At 47.8% G+C, this 13,245-nt stretch overlaps 1 protein-coding gene across 2 annotated transcripts in view; it reads left to right on the top strand.

The window, feature by feature from the left end:
* TFE3 (transcription factor binding to IGHM enhancer 3) overlaps positions 1 to 13,245 on the top strand; it is a 39,085-nt gene that overhangs the window by 21,714 nt on the left and 4,126 nt on the right. For both annotated transcript variants that reach the window (XM_088470280.1, XM_088470287.1), the window contains exons 5-9: positions 1,248 to 1,340; positions 3,908 to 4,025; positions 4,139 to 4,195; positions 6,830 to 6,905; positions 12,048 to 12,195. In XM_088470280.1, the coding sequence (XP_088326406.1) occupies positions 1,248 to 1,340; positions 3,908 to 4,025; positions 4,139 to 4,195; positions 6,830 to 6,905; positions 12,048 to 12,195 (492 nt within the window). The remainder of the gene's footprint in view (positions 1 to 1,247; positions 1,341 to 3,907; positions 4,026 to 4,138; positions 4,196 to 6,829; positions 6,906 to 12,047; positions 12,196 to 13,245) is intronic.

Below are 13,245 nucleotides of genomic sequence, written 5' to 3'. Positions count from 1 at the left end.
TCGTTATCGTGCAGTCGTTTGCAAATCGTCCGCAAATCGGGCACTTTAAGGTCGGAAACGACCAGCGATGCGCGCGCGCTCGCTGGTAGTTTCCGACATCTATCATCGGGCAAACATGCTGGACAACCTGACGATATCGTCAGGTTCAGCATGTTGCCAGATGATTGATGAGCCTGCACTGAACGCCTGCTCGTTCAGTGCAGGCTCAGTGCAGGCTCATCACAGACGGAGAGACAACAGCACGATTAGAATGTCGTAATCGTGCTCTCGTTACTCCGTCGGCTAGTGGGTGGGCACCTTTAGATTTGGGAGGGGCATGTCCAAACTGAGGGCCTCATTCAGAGCCGCTCGTAAGCGGCCGCTTGTTCGCTCCGAGCGATGTTCGCACATCTGCGCATGCGTATGGGTCGTAATGCGCATGCGCCAACCAGTCAGTGCGGTCGGAAATCGTGTGCTTGCAAAATAGCGAGTGCCTGCTAATTTGAGTGACAGGATGAGGCGTTTGTGGGTGGTAACAGGGGAAGGTGCTTGAAAACGGGGAGTGGAGATCCGAACGCAGGCGTGCCAAACGGTCAAAACGGGCGTTTTAAGGGTGTGCATAATTAACAAAGCAGCGTCATCGACCACGTCACTTGGTTGTCTTTTAGCCTGAACTGCTCGCATGATTGCGGTAGGAAAATGCTACCACAAGAATAGCGAGCACTTCATTCGCCTTTCGATGTACTCGATTAATCTAATAAATAGCGGAGATGACGTATGATGCGAACGGCCAAGGGGCGTCTTTACAAAATAGCGAGCGCATGTTTCGGATGCTCGCTCAGACATAGAGGCATCAACAGACCGCAAAGAGCGAGCGCTCAATTTAAATAGCCAGCCCCTTTTTCTGAACGAGCGAGCGCAAATAGCGTCCGGCTCTGAATGAGGTCCTTGATTCTAAATTGCGGTGTAAAATAAAGCTGGGCAGTATTTCTGGGCTACATGCAAAAGCAGCCGGTATTTACCCTGCATGCAAAAATAATAAATGTATTTGTCCGTCCCCCCCCCGCATTGCAGCATGGTTTGTTCCAGGTGCAAAATTGCTTGGCTTTTAATTTGCTTTGTCCCCCACCCAGAATCAGGCCCACAGAGATAATAATAGGTCAGTAGAATAGTTCTATGTCAGCAGTCCCTGGAGCACACTAAGGAGGTTTGTGTTTTAAAGTTCACCTTTATTTTTTCCTTAGACATTTGTTTTTCAACCGTTTTAGATTGAAGATGTCATCGAGGAGATCATAAGCTTAGAATCCAGCTACAATGATGAAATTATGGGATATATGGAGCGGGAAAACCTACCGAGCACAGTAAGTTATATGCGCACTTTCCTTTTTCACAATGACATTTTCGCCACATTTTAAATATGCCGTGTATTACAATAAATCCAGAGCTTGTCATTATAAAGCCGCAATCCCACGAAAAAAGAATAAATCACTATAAGAAGGCGCTTAGGACCCGTCCCCGAGTCACATGTAAGTCCCAATGTGGCAGCATCTAGGGATTATCAGTAAGCTGGGCGCACGTGGCAGGCGGGGCCGTCGAGAGCCAACAAGGACCTGGGTACTGGGGCAGGCGTGACTGTATACGGGAGGCGTGATGATTGATGATGGCTGCTTTGGCAGCTGGGCTGCTGGGGGTGCAATCGCAAAGATGCGCACAATTCAGAATATGGCCGAATAATCGCATAGGACTTGCGATCACTGTAGGCGTCCGGAGTTGCGACCGCATTAGTATTTACCATTTTTCCTTTGTTTGTTTCTTCAGGCTGCTATTAATGATTTATAATCTTGCATGGTATCATGTGCTTACCACGGCAACCACAGTCACATAGCACTTGATGTAGTGAGCAGAGAGGCATTGGGCATCCCTGCGAGCTCTGGACCTGATTCAGAGACGCTCGTTAGCAAGAGTCCGCTCGTTGCGGACGATGTTCGCTAATCTGCGCATGCGTATTGTTCGCAGTGCGCGAACTACTCGGAGCGATCGGAAACCGCTCGCCCAGCTAAGACAGCCCAGTGTAATGAGTGACAGGAGAGGCCGATTGTGGGTGGTAACAGGGGCAGGACAGTGCAAACGGGGGAGTGGAGGTGCGGACGCAGGCGTGCCTGAGTGTTTCAACACCGTTACAGAGGCGTGCATAATTAAGTGGCAGCGTCATAGTACACATCACCAGCCTCTTTTTACACTGAAATCCTTCCTGGAGGTGACGTGCGCTAGTGGGCGTCTTCCAAGACATAGTGGGCGTGCTAATGCCTTGCCAAGCGAGAGCCAGCCATGCCATCACTTAGCCGGATTTGCATACGCTGGGAGCGAGCAGCCGCAACTTGCGAGCGGCCCTGAATGAGCTCCACTGTCTGCTCCTTGTACTATAAAATCATCCCCTCCCCCCCACTCTGTGATCACATGACATGTTGAGAGGCATGTGCGTACACGTGTGCATGCGTGCGTGTAGGGTACGATTGGTAGCTATGAAAGACGACATCAGATGCACGCTTAAAATGTACTTACCTTGCTGTTTAAAGTAAAAATAAATAACTTTCTTTACGGAATTGCTGCTTTAAATTAATCAGAAAAATTAAAAGGTGCGACCATCAGTGGTCAGTAGAGGCAATGGGTGAGATATACAAGTCAGGGGGGGTCGCAATATCATGGAAAACAATTAGATGGAGGAAGGAAATTTTAATTTAATATATTGCCAGTCCAGAGTAACGATAACACGTAAAGGATACATACAATGGGAGCGTATACAATATATATAATAGTAATGATGCTTTCACTAATGAAATAAATACTAATGATCCCCACCTTTGGAACTCTCTCCCTTTTCCCATCAGACTCTGCACCTCTCTAAAATCCTTCAAACGGGCTCTCAAGACCCACTAATTCATCAAAGCCTTCCAGCTCTCATCCTAACTTGCTGCTACCTGCTCCTTCCTCCCCGTCTACCCCATCTGTGCCACCCCTGTTTATCTGCCCCTCCCCTTTAGAATGTGAGCTCTTACCAGCAGGGCCCTCTACCCTCTTGTGCTTCTCTTCACTTTACTTTAATCTACTCCTTACTCCCCACTAGGGCACCAAACACTTGGGACCTCATTCAGAGTCGGTCGGTGCGGCCGCACGGTCGTACGCCACCGATGTTCACTAAACTGCGCATGCGTAAAGTTCGCAATGTGCGCGCGCAAACTAGCCGCTACGATCAGAAATTTCTCTCTCTTTGAACACAGCCAGGTCGGTAGTTTGAGTGACAGATTACGGCGTTTGTGGGTGGTAACAGGGGAAGGTGCTTGAAAACGGGGGAGTGGAGATCCGAACGCAGGCGTCCCTAATTATGCAAACAGCGTTTTATGGGAGTGCATAATTAACAAAGTAGTGTCATGTGACATGGGTGGTTTTACACTGACATGATCGTAGAGCTTAAGAGAGGTTATGGTCAACCTTTAGCTCTACGACCAGTTCCGATGGTTTCCGATGCTCGCGATTAATCCTTATATGGCCGGAGATGACGTGTAATGCGTACGAGTTGGGGGCGTTTTTTTTGCGTTCCCACCGCATCCTCCCCTTGGTCGGCCAGCTACCGATCCGACCTTAGGGACGCAACATGCGAGTGCATCATTTGCATATCCGGTCCCTTTTCCAGTACGACCGTGCGGCCCGCAACGACCGACTCTGAATGAGGTCCTTGGTTGCTTATGCTCTGTTGCTTATCTGGGTGTTATGGTCGCTAATGTAGCAATGTATATTATCCTCAGCCTATATTGTATTGTACTGTAAGTCACGGGTCAACCTATTTGTTTATATACTTTGTAAGGCGCTGCGGAAAACTTGTGGCGCCAAATAAATAAAAGATAATAATATAATATTCCTGTCTGTTTAGCTGCCTGTCACCGGTAACCTCTTGGACATGTATTGTGCCCCCGAAATCTCCGCTCCGGCTATCGCCGTCAGCAACTCCTGCCCAGCTGAGCTGCCGAACGTTAAGAAAGAGTACTTTGGTGGGTTATGGCGTACACAGCTCATCCGTCACGGTTATACTCGCTCTCAGTCTTCTACGGAATGTGCGGACGGAACCATCTTACTGTCTCTGTTTCGTTCTTCTTCTCCACAGAACACGAGGCAAAAGCAATGATTAAGGAGCGTCAGAAGAAAGATAACCACAACCTGAGTAAGTGTGTGTGTGGGGGGTATTTACCATGATACAATGGCTGGAACTGCCTGGGAAGAGTGATTGGAGCTGATTAAAGTGTGCGGCAAACGAAGGGACATTGACACTGGGTCATATATATATAAAAACATGAACGCTGTAATATATTGGGCTGTTAATCCAAAGGAAGAAGTCAAGAGATGGAATATTTGCACCGATTTGGGCACATGTTGGGCCTGATGCACAGTTAGGAAGACATTTAAAAAAAGGAGCAATAAGCTCCAGGAACATACCATGTTGTAATGCGGGGGGGTGCACATGCCTTTATTGTTTTGCATGCAGGGAAAATACCAGCTGCTCTTGCATGTAGCAAACAAATGCTGGGCAGCTTTGCTTTTACACGCTAATTTAGAATTAAGCTAGAACATGTCCCTTTCCAAGTCTTAGAAGCCCATTTATTAATGATCGCATGTGCAATGCGATCTGGGTATGACATTACCGCCCATGATCACATTGCAAAATGCGACCCTCCCGGCAGAAAGTATCATCCGGCACATGCAGGGACAGAGGCTCAGAAAGGAGCGCGTCCCTGCGATTTGCCCAGAGTGCTGCCGGGGCTAGTGTGCATGCGCAGTCACGCTGACTGCACTTCCGCAGCCGCCATTGCTAATTATGCGAAGGCTACAGTGGCTACTGCCATCTTCAGATGGCGTCAGCTGCAGGGGGCCAATCTCCGGAAGGCATCACATTCCAGAAGTGGGTCAGTTTGGCAGCATTGCATCCCCCATAGACACCTATGGGGGAAGCGGCTACCAGCGGGAATGGAGAGATCGCAGCAAGTCTCTCCTTCATACATCTGGGGGAACTTAATATTTGCGGTTAACCCCCGAATACCTGTGTTTTCGGGGATTAAACCACAAATATATACGATGATAAATGGGCACCTTAATCTTTCTGCCCCACCTGCATTACGTGGTTTTGCCAAGATGCAAATTACTCCTTGTTTTATTGCTCCTTTTTATTTTCTCTTAGTCCTGAATCAGGACTATTGGGAATGACACAATGGACCTCATTGAGAGGCGCTCGCAAGAAGCGACCGCTCGTTCTGAATGAGGGCAGTCGTTTCATTTTTGAAGTGCGGCCTCCTGGTCGTTAGTTAAGCTGTGGGTTACCACCCACAGCTTAACGACCGACCAGTTTGATGGTCGCGATGGTCATCACCCTCGCGACCATCGGGGCTTACGACCAGACCCTAAGTTTGGGTCTCGGCACTCGTAAGCCCCAGGGAGCTTCCTGCTCTGATGGAGCAGGAAGCTCCCCACTGACATCACTGATGATGTCAGTGCGGCCGCCCACAAAACGGTAGGCGTTCATTGAGGAACACCTCCGTTTTGCAAACCCCCCCCCCCCCCCCCGGCCCGCCTACCAAACGGGGCGAGGTGTCGATCAACATCGACAGCCACCCCTTTGGTAACGAGCTCCGGAGCGACAGAGTTTCTCTGTCGCTCCGGGGCTTGCGCACGCACTGTGGTCGCTGCGCGTGCGCAGGACTAACTATCTAGTCGGTTACGAGCGCATCGGCGCTTGCAACCGACTCTGAATGCCGTCCTATATTCTTTTTTTTTTTCCCAATAAACCAGTTATTTTTCTTTCTTTGATCATTGGATTTACACAGCTTGATCATTATAATCGTCATCACCACTAGGGCGTAACGATAATGTGCCGTGGGCCAGTCTTGCTTTCCAGTCCACGCATGTGACATCAGTCCCGCGCGTCAGGACCATCAATAGTATCATCAGCTGTCATCAACAGTATGGGGGCATACACCCACCGCATGCTGGGAGCAAGAGATCCGTCTGCATACAAACTGGCACGGATGACGGCCGGCGCGTCCATGACACTCCCAGGACACTACCAGAGACTGATATGTTCCGTGCGTGAAACGCCCAGTTCACGCAAAGAGAGACCAATCAGCGCACAGATCGATCCGTCTGCACTTTGAATTTCCATCCCTGTGTGTGTCTGCATGGTACAGTCTACGATGGCGTTCTGTGGCGCGTGCGCATTTTGGACACAGTCGGGCCCTGAATATGTAAATGATGTGGGTAGAAAGCAAATACTTTGCAAATATGAAGAGGATAAAAAATCTTGCGTGACTGGATCTGCCGGCATTCCTGTGACATAATCCTGCAAAGCAGCCTCTCAGGTCTCTGCATGTTCAGGGTTAAGTAACCCGTTCCCTGCAGCGTCCCCGCCATGCTTCCAAGGCTGCTTTTCTCCCAGGTATAGAACATTTGTGGTTGGCTCACCTGATGATGACAAGACGAGACAGTTCTTTCATATTATATGGCATTATCACAGCACCAACAATTTACGCCAGCCCCAGTTCCAGTGGAGCTTAAGGCTGAATTGCCTACCAGAAACCGCGCACTCTCGCACAAGCGCCAATTTAGTTGGAGGACAATTAATGTAGCAGTTTATTTTTGGGTCATGAAATTAAATCAAAGCATTGTGGAGGAACCTTGCATATACACGGGGAGAACATACAAACCCCACACAGATAACACCATGGTCCAGGCCACAGTGTTGAGAGACCGTAATTATATCTCCTCTGCTCCCTCCATGTTCCTCTGACCATGCCTCCTCTCTCTGCAGTTGAACGCCGGCGAAGATTCAACATTAATGATAGAATTAAAGAGCTGGGGACACTCATACCGAAGTCCAGCGACCCGTAAGTGTGTTCACCAGAGAGCTATGTATATTACTACTTCAGTATCACGCGTTTATGGTCTTTCCTGTCCTTGGTTTCATTTCCACTTTTATATGGGGCCAGTCTTGTGGGAATATACAGAGAGGCGCATTCCCCTGTCTACATCTCTCATTCTTTCATGTCTTCCCCTTTATTGTCTTTTCTTGAGGCAATCATCTACCTCTCCTCACATCCTATCCTACGCTATACCATACCGCCATCTCTCCTACTGTATACCATACCGCCATCTCTCCTACTGTATACCATACCGCCATCTCTCCTACTGTATACCATACCGCCATCTCTCCTACTCTATACCATACCGCCATCTCTCCTACTATATACCATACCACCATCACTCCTACTGTATACCTTACCACCATCTCTCCTACTATATACCATACCGCCATCTCTCCTACTCTATACCATACCACCATCTCTCCTACTATATACCATACCACCATCTCTCCTACTATATACCATACCACCATCTCTCCTACTGTATACCATACCACCATCTCTCCTACTCTATACCATACCACCATCTCTCCTACTCTATACCATACCACCATCTCTCCTACTATATACCATACCGCCATCTCTCCTACTATATACCATACCACCATCACTCCTACTGTATACCTTACCACCATCTCTCCTACTATATACCATACCGCCATCTCTCCTACTATATACCATACCACCATCACTCCTACTGTATACCTTACCACCATCTCTCCTACTATATACCATACCGCCATCTCTCCTACTCTATACCATACCACCATCTCTCCTACTATATACCATACCGCCATCTCTCCTACTCTATACCATACCACCATCTCTCCTACTGTATACCATACCGCCATCTCTCCTACTCTATACCATACCGCCACGCCATCTCTCCTACTGTATACCATACCACCATCTCTCCTACTCTATACCATACCACCATCTCTCCTACTCTATACCATACCAGCATCTCTCCTACTATATACCATACCACCATCTCTCCTACTCTATACCATACCAGCATCTCTCCTACTGTATACCATACCACCATCTCTCCTACTCTATACCATACCGCCATCTCTCCTACTATATACCATACCACCATCACTCCTACTGTATACCTTACCACCATCTCTCCTACTATATACCATACCGCCATCTCTCCTACTATATACCATACCACCATCTCTCCTACTCTAAACCATACCACCATCTCTCCTACTCTATACCATACCACCATCTCTCCTACTCTATACCATACCACCATCTCTCCTACTCTATACCATACCACCATCTCTCCTACTCTATACCATACCACCATCTCTCCTACTCTATACCATACCACCATCTCTCCTACTCTATACCATACCACCATCTCTCCTACTCTATACCATACCACCATCTCTCCTACTCTATACCATACCACCATCTCTCCTACTCTATACCATACCGCCATCTCTCCTGCTGTATACCATACTGCCATCTCTCCTACTCTATACCATATCGCCATTTATCCTATTCTACACCATACCACCATCTCTCCTACTGTATACCATACCACCATCTCTCCTACTATATACCATACCGCCATCTCTCCTACTGTATACCATACCACCATCTCTCCTACTCTACAACATGCTGCCATCTCTACTACTCTATACCATAACGTCATCTCTCCTACTCTATACCATACTGCCATCTCTCCTACAGAACTTCCTCTTCAATCTTTTACCATACCCCCCATCTCTTAACAGTTCATGTCCTGTTCTATACAATACTCTAATCTCCACACTTCCTGTCCTGCTCTATACTATACCCTATACCTCCTTATTACGCTACACCATATCCCCAGCTCTCCATACTCCCTTGTTTTTACTGTGCACCATGCCACCAGCTCTCCATACTTTCTACTAATTACTGTGCACCTTACCTCCAGCTCCACATACTTCCTCCTTATTACTCTGCACAATACCTAAAGCTTCCCATACTTCCTCCTTATTACTGTACACCTTATCTCCAGCTTCCTATACTTCCTCCTTATTACTGTACACCTTACCTCCAGCTCCCCATACTTCCTCCTTATTACTGTACACCTTACCTCCAGCTCCCCATACTTGCTCCTTATTCCTGTACACCTTACCTCCAGCTCCCCATACTTCCTCCTTATTACTGTACACCTTACCTCCAGCTCCCCATACTTCCTCCTTATTCCTGTACACCATATCTCCAGCTTCCCATACTTCCTCCTTATTACTGTATACTTTACCTCCAACTCCCCATACTTCCTCCTTATTCCTGTACACCTTACCTCCAGCTCCCCATACTTACTTCTTATTACTGTACACCTTACCCCAGTTTCCTAATACTTCCTCCTTAGTACTGTACACCTTACCTCCAGCTCCCCATACTTCCTCCTTATTACTGTACACCTTACCTCCAGCTCCCCATACTTGCTCCTTATTCCTGTACACCATATCTCCTGCTTCCCATACTTCCTCCTTATTACTGTAAACCTTACCTCCAACTCCCCATACTTCCTCCTTATTCCTGTAGACCTTACCTCCAGCTCCCCATACTTCCTCCTTATTACTGTACACCTTACCCCAGTTTCCTATACTTCCTCCTTATTACTCTGCACCACGCCATCAATTCCCCATACTTCCTCCTTATTACTATACACCTTACCTCTAGCTCCCCATACTTCCTCCTTATTACTGTACACCACACCCCTAGCTCCCCATACTTCCTCCTTATTACTGTACACCTTACCTCCAGCCCCCCATACTTGCTCCTTATTCCTGTACACCTTACCTCCAGCTTCCCATACTTCCTCCTTATTACTGTACACATTACCTCCAACTCCACATACTTCCTCCTTATTACTGTACACCTTACCTCCAGCTCCCCATACTTCCTCCTTATTCCTGTACACCATATCTCCAGCTTCCCATACTTCCTCCTTATTACTATACACCTTACCTCCAACTCCCCATACTTCCTCCTTATTCCTGTACACCTTACCTCCAGCTCCCCATACTTGCTCCTTACTACTGTACACCTTACCTCCAGCTCCCCATACTTACTCCTTATTCCTGTACACCTTACCTCCAGCTCCCCATACTTGCTCCTTACTACTGTACACCTTACCTCCAGCTCCCCATACTTCCTCCTTATTACTATACACCTTACCTCTAGCTCTCCATACTTCCTCCTTATTCCTGTACACCATATCTCCAGCTTCCCATACTTCCTCCTTATTACTGTACACCTTACCTCCAACTCCCCATACTTCCTTCTTATTCCTGTAGACCTTACCTCCAGCTCCCCATACTTCCTCCTTATTACTGTACACCTTACCCCAGTTTCCTATACTTCCTCCTTATTACTCTGCACCACACCATCAATTCCCCATACTTCCTCCTTATTACTATACACCTTACCTCTAGCTCCCCATACTTGCTCCTTATTCCTGTACACCTTACCTCCAGCTCCCCATACTTGCTCCTTATTCCTGTACACCTTACGTCCAGCTCCCCATACTTCCTTGTTATTACTGTACACCTTACCTCCAGCTCCCCATACTTCCTCCTTATTCCTGTACACCATATCTCCAGCTTCCCATACTTCCTCCTTATTACTGTATACTTTACCTCCAACTCCCCATACTTCCTCCTTATTCCTGTACACCTTACCTCCAGCTCCCCATACTTACTTCTTATTACTGTACACCTTACCCCAGTTTCCTATACTTCCTCCTTATTACTGTACACCTTACCTCCAGCTCCCCATACTTCCTCCTTATTACTGTACACCTTACCTCCAGCTCCCCATACTTCCTCCTTATTCCTGTACACCATATCTCCAGCTTCCCATACTTCCTCCTTATTACTGTACACCTTACCTCCAACTCCCCATACTTCCTTCTTATTCCTGTAGACCTTACCTCCAGCTCCCCATACTTCCTCCTTATTACTGTACACCTTACCCCAGTTTCCTATACTTCCTCCTTATTACTCTGCACCACACCATCAATTCCCCATACTTCCTCCTTATTACTATACACCTTACCTCTAGCTCCCCATACTTACTCCTTATTACTGTACACCACACCCCTAGCTCCCCATACTTCCTCCTTATTACTGTACACCTTACCTCCAGCCCCCCATACTTGCTCCTTATTCCTGTACACCTTACCTCCAGCTTCCCATACTTCCTCCTTATTACTGTACACTTTACCTCCAACTCCCCATACTTCCTCCTTATTACTGTACACCTTACCTCCAGCTCCCCATACTTCCTCCTTATTCCTGTACACCATATCTCCAGCTTCCCATACTTCTTCCTTATTACTATACACCTTACCTCCAACTCCCCATACTTCCTCCTTATTCCTGTACACCTTACCTCCAGCTCCCCATACTTGCTCCTTACTACTGTACACCTTACCTCCAGCTCCCCATACTTGCTCCTTATTCCTGTACACCTTACCTCCAGCTCCCCATACTTGCTCCTTATTCCTGTAGACTTTACCTCCAGCTCCCCATACTTCCTCCTTATTACTGTACACCTTACCCCAGTTTCCTATACTTCCTCCTTATTACTCTGCACCACACCATCAATTCCCCATACTTCCTCCTTATTACTATACACCTTACCTCTAGCTCCCCATACTTGCTCCTTATTCCTGTATACCTTACCTCCAGCTCCCCATACTTGCTCCTTATTCCTGTAGACTTTACCTCCAGCTCCCCATACTTCCTCCTTATTACTGTACACCTTACCCCAGTTTCCTATACTTCCTCCTTATTACTCTGCACCACACCATCAATTCCCCATACTTCCTCCTTATTACTATACACCTTACGTCTAGCTCCCCATACTTCCTCCTTATTACTGTACACCTTACCTCCAGTTCCCCATTCTTGCTCCTTATTACTGTACACTTTTCCACCAGCTCCCATACTTCCTCTTTATTACGCTTGATTCGGCCTATTTCTCTAACTATTTTTCGTCCTTCTTTCATCTCAGTCCACTCATCTCTTCTGCATTAATACCTGTGTTCCCTCATTGCCCTGTCCTGAATCCTGTTCTCTATTTGGTTCTCGCTAACAGGGAGCTGCGCTGGAATAAAGGCACCATCTTGAAGGCCTCTGTAGAGTACATCCGGAAACTGCAGAAAGACCAGCAGAGGGTGCGGGAGCTGGAGGGCAGGCAGCGGAAACTGGAGCATATGAACCAGAGTCTTCTGCTGCGTGTCCAGGTAATGCGTGCGCTGCATAATGCACATTACAGTATATTGCTGATCCAGTGTGGTGTAAAGGTTTCTTATTGTCAATGGGTTTATACAATACAGCGTCTGTGTAATGAAACGAGTTGAGGCCATTCTGACAAATGAAGAAAAAAAACTAATCAGCATGATTGCGCAGACCTCCGATAATCACTCAGCTGGGTAAACATTTGCGTTGTGTCCATCCCTGGATCAGGCCCACTTTTGGGCATTGCAGGGAAGGGGGTCCACGTCGCCTGCCTTGTATAGACACAGAAGCGTTTTCTGAAGATGAATGAAGTAATTATTTGTTCAGCTACAGATACTCGCGCAGTTCACGTTTTTTCATGCATTTTGCGTGCTCGCGACCAGGGGCGTTTTGAGAGGGGAGGGGGCCAGTATGCAGACTCAGTGCGGACCCCCTCCTTCCTGGCAGCGCAGTAGTTTCTGACTTGGAGCCAGAATGGACTGCGCATGATCGGGTCTAAGGGAGAATAGCGTTTGCGCCTTATTTTCGGGGACATGTCTACTGCGCATGCGCAAGTCACTGGTAAAATGTCCGCCAGCCATTTTCCTTGTGATTTTCGCTGATCTGCAGCGCCGGCCTGGAGGCTGCGGAGAGGTAAGTATAACTATATATGGGTGCAGGGTGTGCGGTGTGGGCCCCCCTGGATCCAGGGGCCCATGTCCACCGCACACCTTGCACCCATTATGAATACGCCATTGCTCACGTGTCCAAAATATTAGTTCAGAATAATTTGAAAAAACTCTTCTGGTCATGGGCCAAGGGTCTGATTTAGAGGCGCTCGCAAAAAGCGAGCGCTCGCTCTGAATCAGGGCGGCCGCTTTTTTTTTTTTTACCCGGCCTCCTGGCTGCTCGCTAAGCTGTGGGTGACGACCCACAGCTTTTGCGAGCGGCCAGGTGATGGTCGCGTCCATCAGGCTTGCGACGAGACCCTTGTGGTAGGCAGGAACTCCTCCGTTTGTCCAGCCACCCCCCTTCCCCGCCTACAATACAGGGCGACCTGTCGATCAACATAGACA

The sequence above is a fragment of the Taudactylus pleione genome, unplaced genomic scaffold (assembly GCF_031769625.1).
Source record: "Taudactylus pleione unplaced genomic scaffold, aTauple2 ptg000013l, whole genome shotgun sequence".
Taxonomy (NCBI): Eukaryota; Metazoa; Chordata; class Amphibia; order Anura; family Myobatrachidae; genus Taudactylus; species Taudactylus pleione.
This window is presented reverse-complemented; position numbering and strand designations above follow the sequence as displayed.